We start from the raw sequence: 14,967 nt of genomic DNA on the forward strand, positions 1-14,967 counted from the left end.
GGCAAAATGAAGCAACAGTTCTTGTATAGAATTTCTTTATCAAAAAAAAAAAAGGGATAGCATTGCCATTGCAGAGCAATAGTGATCGAGATTTCTATGTAACTACAGTTTTTTTTTTCTATATGGCAATGCCAAGCAAATTTTCTTTATGATCTGCTGGAGATCGTTGTTGGGCCATCAGGCAAAGCTTGTAAATATGCTTTATTTTGCTCCAAGTACATCCAACGACAACGAGTCAGTATTACTAGTATTGTTGGTGAGTACGGGTCGTGTAGCGTATTAATTTGTGTGACGCTTAAGTGATGTGCATCTTTCAAAGTAAAGCAGAAAAGGGGAGCTATTAGTTGTTTACTGCTTAGTATTCTCCTGGAAATTGAAAGAAAAAGGAAATAATAAACCAAATAAAATACTTATAGTCAAAACTGATTCATGAGAAGCGTAGCGCTACCTAAATACAATTTTTGGAGACTTGAAGAGAGAGGAAAACTAATACGAGTGTGACTGAAGCAAAAAGGTGAGAATTATATTTTGTGTTGCGTTGCCTATGAAGGAGAGACAGGGAGAGAGACAGAGACACACAGAGAGAGAGAGAGATCATCAAACCTAATGCGTATGTGAGTTTTTTATGCATACTTTCTCTAAAGCAACAACAATATTTACAATTGTGTGCGATCTGCGTGTGGTGGTTTACTGTATGGGCTGTATGGTTACGCTTATATTTCGCCCAACAAGATCGTCGTCCCATCAATAACTCCACTGAATGAAATTCATAAACATGTAATTCCAGTATATTTCCAGAGAGCTTTGCGATCGGTGCGTACCATATAAAACGAAAACTTGTCTGTGCAACGGTTCATATTAAAATTGTTCATGTCTAAAAAAGCCGAACACAAACATCTACAAAATTAAGCATAATTTTAGCAAAAAAAAAAAAAAAAAAAAAACAAGGAGCAAGAAAAAAAAAGATTGCAAAGAATATGGCTCTATGTGAAAGACCAAAAATAGAAAATTAAAAATACATTTAATTGTCGTAAGATTGCGTGCTTCTGGCCAAAGCGTAAGCAAGGTTGAAATCTAATACATACAAACAAGGTTCTAGTAAAGCAGAAACGATCGTAAATAAAACTGGTGGGTGGTTAAGTGCAAAATAATATTTGCAAAAACAAAAAAAAAAATGAAAAACAAAGTGGAAATTCAGTGCACAAATATCCTGATTGCACTCAAAGAAAGAGAGCGAAATATGTAGAGAAATAGAGAGCAGAAGAGCATGAAACAAGAAATAAAAACAAAAACATGTACATATATGTGTGGCTATGTAGACCTATGATGATGATACATATTTTATGCCAGTGATCTGTGCTTCCTTTTGAAATTGCCTACGGACGCAACCATCAACGCTAATACATACGTATATACATAAATGCGTGCTTATGTACGTAAACATTGGCCCGAAAAAAAAGCATGAAATAGAAAATCCAATCAACACTAGTATGACATCAACTTTCGTATGTTTGCGTTGTTGTCTTTATACAAATTAGGAAAATAGGTTGTCGACACATATGTACATATGTATGATTGCCTGTGCACATATGCCCATATATATTTATATATATAAGTATGTACTTGTCGTTATGTTTTTTTGGACAGAGTACTCAGTTTGAGGTACAATAAAATATATTATCAACGTTTATGATCAGCTTTAACGGTTAGCTTCATTAAAAGACTTTTTGGTATCTTTACGCATAAAAGCCGAATTATGCCCACCACATACTTTATGTTATGCGGCAAACTCGTATTCATTCATTCATTTTAAGGCAATAGAAAAATTTAATTAATTGTTAGTTGTTGGTTAGTTACTATCCGTCTACACGATGCGATGAGTCAAGTACCTTCAATAATCCCATATACAAATGATGAAACGTAGGGCTTTCCTGAGAGTGAGAGATTGTGTTTACATTTGTGAGTAATACACAACACCTACACACGTATTATATTTGCTTGTAAAGAAGAGAAGGAAGAGGAAAAATTCAGATTTTCATGATTTGATGATTATTCGATAGACAAGTTTTTCACAGAAACCGTCGTTTTGTGTGGAAAACAAAGCTAAGCTAAACTAACAAAAGGATAAGTAAGTAGCGTTCATGAATATTTAGTGTAAATTGTTAATTCCTTGAGAAGCCATAGAGTATTAGGAATTACCCTTTAAACTAATGGATTTTGCCTACTATTCGCCTATTGATGCAAAAGTTTGGCCGTTTTTTCGTTGAACATTTTTGAAGATTGCTTCTATATAGACATCAACATTTAAGCGTTACAGAGGAGGCTTATATTAATCTGAGGAATGGATCATTCTAACTGTCTATGATCGTCATTTAAAATTTATATACACTAACAGTCAAGTAACGGGAATATAGGGCAAAATACATCTACTCTGAAGGATCTTATCCTTTAATCGTACTTTCTTCCGGCGAATTTTCATGTCATTTACTCCATTACTGCAGTGAGTTCCCTGAATGTCTCTATAGCCTAGCTGTACGATTGTTCTCATTCATATATTTGAACCTATAAAGCCATAGGCCAATGCACATAGATCCAAGAGTTACAAAAAATATGCAAAAAAATAAACCAACTGATCGGCTACTGAAGCAATCACCGTAGTCTATGACTAAGAACAGCAATCGTCAACTGTTAGCATCAAGAGAAATTTAGAATCAGAACAACACACGGGATTGCTTATATTTAACGAGGAAATATGTTAACGGCCTGGATAGATTTAGAAATATTTGGTAACAAATAAAAGCCAAATCATGTCACATCTGCTGTGGATGCTTTCAATCGTTCAATTTCGTTACCACAACAAAATCTTGTTGCCGCATTGCCTTATGGAAAAAATAATATTTGCCTCGCTGAAAATGCATCATTTCTTTCGAATGTGAAACCTATTACCGATTTAATGGGAATGATTGGTGATCCTTGTTGGTGAAGTCGTGACGCTTGAAATGCACTAACGCGACGTGAGAAAGCATTACAAAGGAAAATTCGCTGCGACAAATCTCCAAATTAGGATAAAGGAAAGGGGAAGTGTCTGCCCATAATTAGGAAAACATTTCTTATGATTTTTATATATCTACTGCTTGAGGGTGACTAGAGTTCGTTTTTAGGCGTGTAAACAGATTTCTTACTTTTTTGCGTTTATTTTCGGAATTTTATTTATGTTTTCTACTAAAACGTATAGCATTTACCGCATTCTTGAGCAGCTTGGAATTTCGTTACTGATCAGCAATGTGTTTAATTGATTAAACGATCGGTATGTGGCGAACAACAACATGTCTAAATTGCGTAAATCGGCCTCGTTTCGTTCAAGAATCCCTATAAGTCAGAATCGTTTAAAACGTAGTGATAACGAAAGTGAAAAGAAAATATTCGAATTAAAGCCAAACAGAAGTCTAGATTTCAATCAGAAATTGAATAAAGGAAGAAAAGGTGTAACAAAAGAACCAACAAATATACTGAAAGCAAAAAAGAACATTTTCACACCTCCAGGTTATTTATATTCTTCGTATTCGAGCAGTGACGAAAGCTATGAATCTGATCTACAATATAAGGTAAGCGTGTTAATCTCTCGCATACCGCTCACTCTACTAATTGATCGCTGAATACTTTTGCGTAATAGAAAATTTCAAGTAAATATGCTCATTTCGTCACGGAAGATGTTATGTGCGTGTCAACGGATGCTATATCGTTAGGTGGACTCTTGGATACGGTCAGTTGTGGTAGTAATTTCTCAGATCCACCATCACCAGTGCAATATCAGAGTAGGTGAACATTTTTTCTTTTTTTTTTTGTCTTTATTTTTCTTCTTTTTCTTTTCATATTATGATTAGATGTACCTTTAATCATGGCGGCCAAAAATGTGTCCTATGAATCTTTAGATAACTATAAAAATCTGGATGGTAAAGAGTTAAAAGCTAAATCGCATCATTTAAATCAATCAGGTAATCAAGGCTTATATTATAAAATTTTTCCTTTTTATTTTTCTCAATAATATTTATTATCAACTGCAGATGCGAAGCTCTTTCAGTCAAGTATGTCTCATGAAAAATTTCGAATGGAAATGCATCAAAAAGAAAACACGGAACTAATTCAACCACCAGACATCATTAATAAAGTTTCGTCCGTACAAATGGCGAATAAAATACATCAGCGCCAAAATCATCAGCTAAATAATGGGAAAGTAGCAAATCGCTGGCATGGTCACACTTTGTCCTTACCCCGCAACGCGAATTCCTTAGGCGCCAGTAATTCAAGCGCTTTAACTAAGAAGATTGAAGTCAACGGTCAACGCAGCATTCCTAAAGTGGAATCTGGTGATCATTATAACGAGCCCAGTGACAGCTTGAATGATAAAATTTATATAAATACAGCGGGAGGATCTAAAAATACTCCGCCTTATTACTCACCTCCAGCGTACGCAACATTTCAAAGTAATCGCTCCGAAGTGCCAATAACCTTTCGAAATCCCGCTGCTACAAACGCTGAGGGCTTAGATAAGGTTAATGTGAAAGTGTTAAAGGAACTCTATCAAAAGCAACAGCAACAACAACAACAACAACAGCAGATTCAAGTTGACATCATAAAAACTACAGTTGCCCGTACGGAACCATCTTTAAAGCCAACTACCAGTAATCAAAACTTAAACAGACAAGCCTCAGTCGGGAGTGACCGTGAAACTATTTTGTATCGAAACGACCTTACGGCTGCCGCAAACTTATTTCGCGGCCAACATGTCAAATCCGTAACCGAGCATTTCAGTTTGCCACCGCCCTTAAGAAAGCATAGTACTCTCTCGCATCGCGACACTGTAAAAGCCCGTAACGATTATGGTAGCCTTCAGAAACGTATCGACGAGACTTGTAGTGGCAGTTTTGAACAATTGGATTTGAATCCTAGCGCCATCGAAAGCGATAAAAGCGCTTGCCTAAATCTTAGTAAAATGAAAAATCAAGAAACTAAGCAACCAGTGGAATCGGGTAAAGTAGATTTTCCTGTATTTAAACAACGGCAAATACAATTGCAACTTAAACAGAATCCACTAACGCGTCAACTATTCGGTGTCATACAAGAGGAGGTAATTTGTAAGGCATAAAAATCCAAACATGAACTTTTTCCTCTACTCTCAACGATAAACATGCACCTCAATCAAATATTCAATGTATGTAAACACTTTAGACGATGTCTCTATTTGCCTTTCTATTTGCCTTTCCATTCACTACGTGATACGAGTTTAATGTTATGTTTGCTCAAAGTTTTACATTCAGAAGGGCTGTACCCGTCTTTTTTGTTCTTTTTTTGTTCACTTTTTTCTTTTGAGAATTCATTCAAGGACTCTACAAGGAAACCTTGACCTTGTCGCTAACATTGAGGTCGACAGCAACGAATATATTTTGTCATAAATTTTTTTCTTGCTTTTTTTTTTGTGGATTAAAAATATCTCTAATTCCATGGTAAGGAATTACTCTTTGAAGCATTAAATTGAAAACTTGAATTATTGTTAGGATAAAGCAGAGTAAAAAGGGAAATTATGTAAAATTGAAAAAATAACAAAAAAAGAAGTAATTTAATTTAATTACATTTCTGTGCAGAAATCTATTCAGACAAAGCAAAAAACAAAGCATTAAGAGTTTGTTATTTAAACACTCACTTGTGGCTCATTAAATGTGTCAAAAGCTAATATCTCAAAGTCAATGTTCTCCTATAACAATTCCCGCTCTTCTCTCTCTCTCTCACTGAATTAAATTGATGATGATATACATACATGTGTCCTCGGGTAAAGCTTTTCTTCGTACAATCGTAATGCATTTTAAAGACTAAAGTTAAAAAAGTGAAAATTCATTTATATTTTACTCAGACTTGCACCGAAATCTCCAACACCTTAAATATTATCTTTATCGTCCTTAAATATTGAAATGTTTAATAAGTTAAGAGCTTGTTTTGAACAAAAAAGTTTTGAAAATCTATATAATAAACCTTCGACTCAAGATGGCCATCACATCTCGTTTGCCACGCGGAAACATACTGATCTAGGTATACGTATAAAATACGTACAAAATACGTACATCCTCCAATTCAATTTATATGGCATGCCTGACATTTAAGATTAGCACTTTTGTTGGTTAACATTCACAAAAGTTGAAAAAAAATTTCATTCAGAAATGTTCACTTTGCCACGAACAATATTTTATTAAAAAAATCCTTGTCGTGCAAGTCCGATCGTGCAAAAAAAATTGCATAAGGTATGAAATAAAGTTCGCTTGCTACGTCGATAAGGTGCAGATGCAATATGTGAATACGAAACTGGAGTTGGGTAAAATACTTATGCACTTTTAAATTTATATAAAGGAATTTTTGTACTGCGTTCAAATCAGTGAGAGCCGTTTAGATATTGTATTAATGAAAAGAGAAAATTCAGAACTAATCCAAGCACAGCTGCACTTTACTCAATCTGTTTTTAGAAACTTTAAATATTGAAATAGTGAGCGCTAATGTTCCGTACAGGATTTTTTCATTTAGCTATAAAAACATGAAAAAGGGTGAGTTTTTGTCAAATGTACGAGGTGGTGGCCCTTGTCTACTTGTCCCGGAAAATATTTATTCCCCTGCAAAGGAATCTCTCTTACAATCCTCGAAGTACTTGTGATAGATTTTAAATTTGAAAAGTAACCTCGTATCCTTGAAGTACTTGGTAGAATCATAGGGGTAAATTCCGTCAAATATACCGTGCGTGTTCAAAAAATTTCTATGCTCCGAACCTCGCAGTACTTGTAATAAATTTAAAATTTGAAATTTGACTCGTATTCTTGAAATATTTTTCCCAAAGTTCGACATTAGTAAGTAATAGTAGTAGTAGTAGTGATTAAGTGTTTTACAGTTTTTCAACGCAACCAAAGCCCGTAGCAGTCAAGTGGATTCAAATTGAATTAAGAAAAAACTTTAACTTCAAAGATTTCGTACAAATGAAAGGATAAAGAGCGATCTGAAATTTTGTGACTCAATCCCTATCTCTCTTCTACATGGCTTTAGGTTGCACTTAGCACGCTAAGCCCGCGCAAATCAACCCAGTCAATATGGTGATTTTTCTACCTTCTTCTTCTTCTTTCTTTTTGATTCTACCCGGTTCTATGTGGTACCCTTTTTCAAAAGGACAAACGAGAGCACGTGCTCTTCAAAATTGATTGGAAAAATTTGGAAGCAATAAAGACTTTAAGACAAGTTAATGCCTGATTTTCAATTTATCACAATATATTCATCCCATTTTACACGATTCTTACAAGCTTTACCCTTTTTACGCGGAAATCATTAATTGAATTAAAATAAGAAAGCGGTCTTTATCGCTGATTTTAATTTGTACTTATATAAATGGAATTCTAAAAATGACGTCATTGTAGGGCATTATCGCGACAGCATTATCATATGATTGTTTATTTTTAGTCTATATATTGTATGTATATATATGTACATATATTAAATTTCCTCCAAGCGCTTATAAACACATTTCAACCTAAAAATGTAAACATATCCTTGCCTTTAGAGATGCCGGCATAATATATGTCTGTCCAATAATGGTTTTACATATCTCTCTCTCTCCCTCTCTCTCTCCTTATCCCTATCCCTCTCTCTCTCTCTCTCTCATCGTAAGCAAATGAGAGTATCAAAGAGATTTTTAGGAGAGATTTATGCTGACTGCATTAGATTCTCGGAAGAGTGCGTCAGATGTGAAAGCTTTTAACACATATATCTTGGGAGATTTAATTTGATTTCTGATGCTGCGTGCGTTCAGTTATATTTTCTATTTTAAACGGTTCGGTCGTTAAAAATTAATGCTCTCCGGCACTTTCTTCTTTATCCTGCATTAACCATCATACAACAACCACCACCTTCAAAGAAATTCTCAATGCAGTATCTTTTAGATTAATGAATATCACAAAAATTTTATTATTACGATTGGTCAGTGTAAAGTGCTTTCAAAAAAAGTAAAATTTTTTTTTTTTGCCTTTTTTCTTTTCTCACTCAATCAAAGGATGTGCAAGAAAACCAAATCATTATCTATGAAATTCCAAGTTAAGCGGAATCATCCATATGGATAATTTATACCGTTTGCATGCGTAATCTTAATATCACTTACAAAGCAACGAATAATGTTTATTCAGTTAAACTCATATTGCATGGAATAAATAAATGATGACTTCAAATTGCATAAAATCAAAATACTTTTGAAATCGGGTGAAAAAGTCTTCACCTCGTTTTTGTGAAAATTTGTATGCATCTCGAATTCCGAAACGGAGTTCAGTCGGTCGTTCAAAGAATTACACACAACAGAAGGAATAAAACGAAAAAAAAACCAAAAAAAAAAAAAAAACAAAAAAAGGAAGAAAAAAGAAAAACAGAAAAACGATTACGTTCTCTTAATAAAGCGTTCTCAATATATTTGTATGTATGTTGGCATCGTAATGTGCAAATTGTGTGTGCGTTTGCATGTGTGGATGTGTAGACGTATGTGCTTTAATGTGTGCTGTGTGGTGTGTGCTGTATGCAAGAGTCAACTTATTCTCTACTTCTCTGCTACAACTTTCTTTAGCATAACAAAACATCCTTCACGTCACCGAATCCACATTAATATGTATCCTGATAATGATGTTGTGATAAATAACGCTCAACTTATGTTGGACGCACAAGTGTTTATGGGTGTGAGATTTTAAATTAAACCATAGTGTGATGAAAGCAGATGCATTTAATGATTTCAAATTAAACATGCAGTTAGTTTTATATAGAGCACAGGCTTGCCTGGGCATGGTATTATCTGAATATTTATAATTCATTAATCAATCCTTACTTGCATGCACATCTTTTTTAATTGTAATCTATTCGGCATTTGCCCTTATAGATGGTATTTTGTGTGAGTTCTATTATTTGCTCATGCTTGCAATATGTTCTCTTTTTTTATTGTTTTATGTCCGCACTATAGAGATTAGTTAGATATATTGTATAGATATTGACTGTGAAAAGGAGATTAGATATTATATCATCAAGATAGGGTGCCCGCAATCAGTGCTTGGTTGTCCCCGCGGGACATCAGCACAAAACAATAAAAAGACACCTGTATGGCCACTTGAGCCGGAGTTGCCTCTTGAATCTCAGTGGGCTGATGGTATTACCGAAGGTTACTGGGATCAAGGTGGCCCATGGGTATGTTAATATTTTTTCATCTTCCTTCTTCTCGTATCGAAACCTACTGCCATAAATGACCCAAAGAGTTTTCATATCATATCTTTTCAAAATTCAGGTTTTTCAGCCGAGATCCACGCCATATAGGAATGATTGCGAGCTATCCGGATCGTATGCTTCTCTGGAGTGTCCCTCGCCACCAGGGCCACCTTCGGCGATGCCTGAAGCACAAAAAGATCCCCAAGCTCGTTTAAGCAATTTCCTACGAAATTTTTATCAAGAATTGGCTTTTAAAGAACCCATCCTGCCTTGTTGGGCTTTGCCAGTGGCACCCGGGACAATGTGCCCAGCACGTTTGGAGTTAGATCTACGCTTGAACACCAACTCGCATGGTTTTGGTGATTATATAACGATTGATCAACTTTTGACTTCGGTGCAAACGAAGGAGGGAAACTTCTTGGAGGCACCACGTCGTTGTCTAATCGAGTGTCCCAACTGGGCTTCGCGCAGCCAGCTTTGTTTGCGTATTTTGTATGCCTGGTCCAAGGAGCCGCCATGGCCTTCCAAAGGAACTCCAGTCGCGTTAACTTTATTAATACCCCTTCTTGAATTAAAGAGAGGTTTTGCCCATTACGTAGAAAAGGTTGGTCGACATGCGCTTTGAATTAGTTTAATAAAAGCTATTCTCGTTTTTTACAATAAAACTTTCTTATCAAGGAATTATTGCCAAAAGGCTCATTAAATCCCTTTAATAATATTACTGGAGGCTTTTGCGCTGCTTGGAATTCTCTGACTTCTCTGGGACCGAAATTATTAATAATTTTAGACGGTTACACCAGTCAAAGAAGTGGAAACACAAATGTCTCACCTCCGCGGAAATATAGATCCGGTGGTATTGTTAGTTCCTCCAGCGGTAAAAATCAATATCCTTCCGATGTTCATGAATTGTTGGATGGAAAATTGCTCCCTGAGGCTCGCATACTCATCTTAACTAATTCATCAAACTGTTCAGAACTTATGCCAATTGTCCAGAGGCATGTTATGTTCGAAGGCTTGACTTGGGGTAGATCAGCATCAATACTAGGAGGCGGACGTTGGGGCGGACCATCCCGCCTAATAGATGGAGTACAAGAAAATAAATTTCTACGGCATGCTGTGAAAACCCCGTTAGGCTGTCTTGCCATATCAGCTATTTATGAATCCTCCGATGGCCAGTTGCCTATAGAGGAGTTGGATGTAGTCGAATCGATTTTTAACTGTGTTGCTCCGAATGTCTTAACTTCAAATGTATCCGAATTAGGACGTCTAGCGTTATTTTGCTTGAAAATGAAACGCACTTACATTACAACGGCGGAAATTAAGATGTACTGTTCTTTGCCCGAAAGTATAATGGGTTGCCTTGATAAAAACGTTCTTTATGGCAAAAGTGCTAACAAGAAAGCAGAGTATGTGTTCAATCCGATTTGTCAAGGTATGCTGGAGTATTTGGCTGCCAATTACATAGCCTCGTTAGCTTCTCGCCCCGGTCTACTATCGGCGGAAATCACTGGCATGGCAATCGGTGACGAGTTAGACATCGATTTACTAAAAGTTTTAAAATATGCCATGGCTTTATTGGGTGAACAGGCATACATATTGCTATCGAAATTAACGCCGTTGTGGCTATCGCCGCAAACCGTCTTCTCGTTGGCTCTCGCCGGCGGCAGTAGTGACGCGAATATGGCAGCTCTTTGTGATATTTTGGGCATATCAAAGCATCCTCCGATTTCACCTTTGGAAACTAAACCTCTTTGGGTACAAGTGCGTTCCGTACCCACCGATCTTATGGGATGGGGTATGGCCTTAAAGAGTCCTACATGCACTCTTAAAAATCTTGAAGTAATATATCAGCTTGAAAAACAAAATCTTTTGGAAACTCGGAAGGCGATAGAAACATTTTTAGATTCTATAGCCATAAACGAAAGCGTATCAACTTTACGTTTATCCTCGTTGATTGAAATGGATGTGAAGGATTCAGAAATTAATTATTTGGCGAACTGCATTTCCAAAATGTTACTGAAGCCAAGATTGGAAAATTTTGAATTAGTGCTAACTCTTATTGAAGAAGATCCACCGATGCTGAAATTACAATCGGTAGTAACGGCTATATGTCGAACCATACCTCGTCAAATGAAGCTTAGCTCGTTATTATTGGACTTGGGATTGTGCACGTCCCAATTGGTCCAGATATGTACAGCTTTAGAAAAATGCACAAATTTAACCCGTTTATCACTGCCCCATTTACGTTGCGAAAGGGGAGCCATATCCACCCTGTCAACGCTATTGAGCACGAAACCTATAAGTTTCTTATTTTTGCCATCGTGTTGGGGTGCAAGAGATGATCCACCTTCGTCCAGTGGCGTAAGCATGGGTAAGTTTCATTAATGGCAAAGATTTGAAATTGAATTAACTTTCTTAATACAAAGGGTCTGGTAGCGGCAGCAGCACTGGAACATCTTGTCTTATAAAACAAGGTAGTTTGCCAGGGGCACCATCTCCTCGTACTTATGCTCCTGGTGTATTTTCATCTTTACCACGCGGCATGTTTGTCCCACAAGCTTCGTTGGGCCGATCAGCAACTCTACCGCGACAGCCCCTTGATCAAACTTCTGAGAAGCGTTCTTGCGATTCGGTGGTTTCGAAAATTTGGTATCCCACTCCATGCTGCGACGGTGGACCGCACAATTCCGGAACTCTGCACGATCTCTTCGCTACGATACGCGATAACTATTCGAAATTGCGTGGCCTAGATTTAAGTAAAGCTCAGTTATCTTTGGAAGATTCTATGTGCTTAGGCGAAACTATACGAGTATCGAGTACTCTGCATACTTTGAAATTAGAGGGTTCATCACGCATTAGCGAAATTTTACCTTCCATATTGGGAGCTAGTGAATCACCTTGTCTACAAATGCTAAGCATTGGTTCACAAAGATTAAATCTTGATGACTCGGTGATTGTTATGTGCGCGAGAGCTTTAACTAGTTGTGCAACATTACGTCTGCTAAGCATTGACGGTTGGTGTTTACGTATAGAGGTAAACTTAAATAAAGAAAAATAAGTAAGTTGTTCTTTCACCTTTTCATATTATTATTTTATGCTATTGCAGCACGCACAAACACTTTCCATATTGAGAGCATTTCTATCTTTAACCTCTGTACGTGAAATGAGTTTAGCCAATTGCCGCATACAAACATGTCTCATTAAAGCCGATGCAAAGTTAGCGCAACTATTCGAAAGTCGTTCGGTGGTTGTTTTAAAAATGGCCGGAGCCCAAATAACATTACCCGATTTAACAGTTTTTCGTGGACCACAGCTATTGCAGTTCATCGATGGATTTCCGTGTTTAAGAGAATTGGATTTATCAGCACCAGCCCGTTCTGGCATTGAAAGTACACACACTTCACCGTTAATACTCGACGATAAATGTATTGTGCAGTTCTTTCAACATTTGCACTCTTATTATAGGTAAGCAATTTTGCTTACAATTCAAATTTTAATTAATTGAATTAAAACAAGCAAAAGCCACTAATGTGGGCCAGGACTCACAATTACATGCTTGCCGTCATCGTTGTTCGTATAACAACAATGTCCGATCGGAACCATTTTCAATAGCGTTCGCCCTTGGGCGTATCAAAATTAATTTAGGTTGTGCACAAAAACATAAGGTGGACAGAAAGAGAGATAAGCTGAAGTAGGTAAGGGCAGGGAATAACAAGAGATAGGTTCATCCTAACGTCTTCCGGATGTTGCATGCATGCGCACAAACTTAGCATATCCTTGTACTACAAGTAGCATAATGTATAAAAAGTTAGATTTGCATTTGTATTAGGAAATTCAATAACGGGAAAGAACTACACTTGAAAATGAAAAGAACTGAACTTCCGGTTTGGCATCTTTAAATTGGGAAACTTAAAGTATAGGTTGAAAAAAAAAAAGTACTTCGAACAGAATTAGAAAGTCAAAATTTCAATTATGAAATATGACGATTGAAAAGAATTAATTTAATATTGAAATGATCCTCAATAATGAAATGATCGTTTGCCTTCTCTTCTTCTTTTGCAGTTTGTTAAATACTTTAAAAATGTGTAACTGGGTTATACATTTCGACGATATGACTAAGGCCTTGAAATGCATTTCTAAAGCAGTACGTAATAGTCCGATTAGTCATTTGAAATTGGACGGTATTTCGGTATTGGATCGTCCCAAAAAGAAACGCTGCGAAGCCTTATTTATGCATTGTTTCATAACGACGTTGCCTCACTTGAGATGGATGGGTATAAGTTTATCGGGCAAAAAAGAAGATCAAGTGACCGCCATCGGTAATGCAGTATTGGACTTGAAGGGTTTAGAAATTGAAATCAAGTAAGATCGATTGAAAACAAATAATAAAAAATTTTTTTAAAATAATTTATATATTTAAATAAATTTTGTTTCTTTACAGATTAAGTGAATCGACTATAGACCAAGCGAAACTGATGGCTCAGGTTATTAGTTTAGATGGGAAATTTGATATTAAAGTATCGACATTTGGTACATCAAGCGGTATACTGATACATGCTGAACGTTGTGGCGTAAAGAGTCTCACACGTAAAACTAAAGACAAGGATTATAATACTTAAATATTTCGATTTGTATACCCCCTAATGTCTCTGTGAGATGAAAAAATGACATACGTACGTTATACATAATCATACATAATTAAATCATTCGTTGCCAATACATCAATAAAATGTGATTTCATTCGTTAAAGCGCACAATGTTCTCTGAAGAGTAGTGTCTCCGTATGATTTAATTATGCTACGATTTAGATTAAAATTTAAAAAGAAAAAGAAGCAAACATTTTTTAATTGCTTAAATACCTAGATATATATATATATATATATATATATATATATATATACATACATATGTATATGTGGCTTCACATTACTACAACCATTTTGCAATGGTTGCGTATGTTACGTTAATGGTTTGATATTTAAAACACATACATGGAGTAAATTAAAAAAAAAAAAAAAAAAAAAAAATAAATTAAGAAAACGATTTTGTTCTCAAAAAAGACTGAATTAAAAAAAAAATTTATAATAATTATAATAAAAAAAAAAATTAAATGTTTCAAACAATATAAACATATATATGAATTTATTGGTTTGTCGTTATATGTGAATTATGTTCGCACTACATATTTGTAGTATGACAGCACACAAAACCCTCAAATACATACACATATATGAAAAAAAAAATAATAATAATAATTGAAACTTTTAAACTTTGCAAAAACTTTGGTAATAATTTAATAGTTAATATTAATATTTATCAATCAATAATGTTAAATGAAATATATAGATGGGATTGCTCCCACACAACACATCCGAACATATATACATACATGAGAAAAAATACACATATAAACATGAAATTTTTATCTTATTGAAAAAATAATGCAGATGAAATCTGCATCTGTTTTGCAATTTTATACTTGTACACGCGTATAATGATTATTATTATTATTATTATACCCACCACCGAACCATAAGGGTATATTAGTGTTAGCAATCCGTTTGCCACAGATGGAAGTAGAATTCTCACTGCCATCGAGTTGATTCAGTCAAGTCCGTCCATCCATTAATCCATCCATGCATCCATTCATCCGTCCGTCCGTTTGTTGTTAAAATTCTTATTACGTTTACTTATTTATTTATGTAG

The 14,967-nt window shown here is 35.6% G+C and overlaps 1 protein-coding gene across 3 annotated transcripts; it reads left to right on the forward strand.

Annotated features, from left to right (window-relative positions):
- Positions 1–290: 290 nt before the first annotated feature.
- LOC119640816 lies at positions 291–14,288 on the forward strand. 3 transcript variants are annotated; one of them, XM_038039062.1, is made up of 11 exons: positions 291–514; positions 3,236–3,605; positions 3,674–3,815; positions 3,885–3,995; positions 4,065–5,128; positions 9,341–9,865; positions 9,940–11,632; positions 11,688–12,295; positions 12,368–12,726; positions 13,324–13,623; positions 13,703–14,288. In XM_038039062.1, the coding sequence occupies exons 2-11, from the start codon at positions 3,327–3,329 to the stop codon at positions 13,878–13,880; spliced, it is 5,259 nt and encodes a 1,752-aa protein (XP_037894990.1). In that variant the 5' UTR covers positions 291–514; positions 3,236–3,326; the 3' UTR covers positions 13,881–14,288. The 3 variants fall into 3 exon arrangements, with proteins under 3 accessions (XP_037894990.1, XP_037894992.1, XP_037894991.1); XM_038039064.1 differs by lacking the exon at positions 291–514 and adding an exon at positions 945–1,128; XM_038039063.1 differs by lacking the exon at positions 291–514 and adding an exon at positions 1,153–1,488.
- Positions 14,289–14,967: the final 679 nt, after the last annotated feature.

Source organism: Glossina fuscipes, unplaced genomic scaffold, assembly GCF_014805625.2.
Source record: "Glossina fuscipes isolate IAEA_lab_2018 unplaced genomic scaffold, Yale_Gfus_2 128, whole genome shotgun sequence".
Taxonomy (NCBI): domain Eukaryota; kingdom Metazoa; phylum Arthropoda; class Insecta; order Diptera; family Glossinidae; genus Glossina; species Glossina fuscipes.

What these genes read in the sequence shown, in the direction of transcription:
- LOC119640816 (XM_038039062.1), top strand. Translation starts at nt 3,327, where the DNA reads ATGTCTAAATTGCGTAAATCGGCCTCGTTTCGTTCAAGAATCCCTATA. An exon ending in AATCTGATCTACAATATAAG is followed by an intron (nt 3,606 to 3,673) that starts GTAAGCGTGTTA and finishes TTTGCGTAATAG; the next exon opens with AAAATTTCAAGTAAATATGC. An exon ending in TTGCCCATTACGTAGAAAAG is followed by an intron (nt 9,866 to 9,939) that starts GTTGGTCGACAT and finishes TTTCTTATCAAG; the next exon opens with GAATTATTGCCAAAAGGCTC.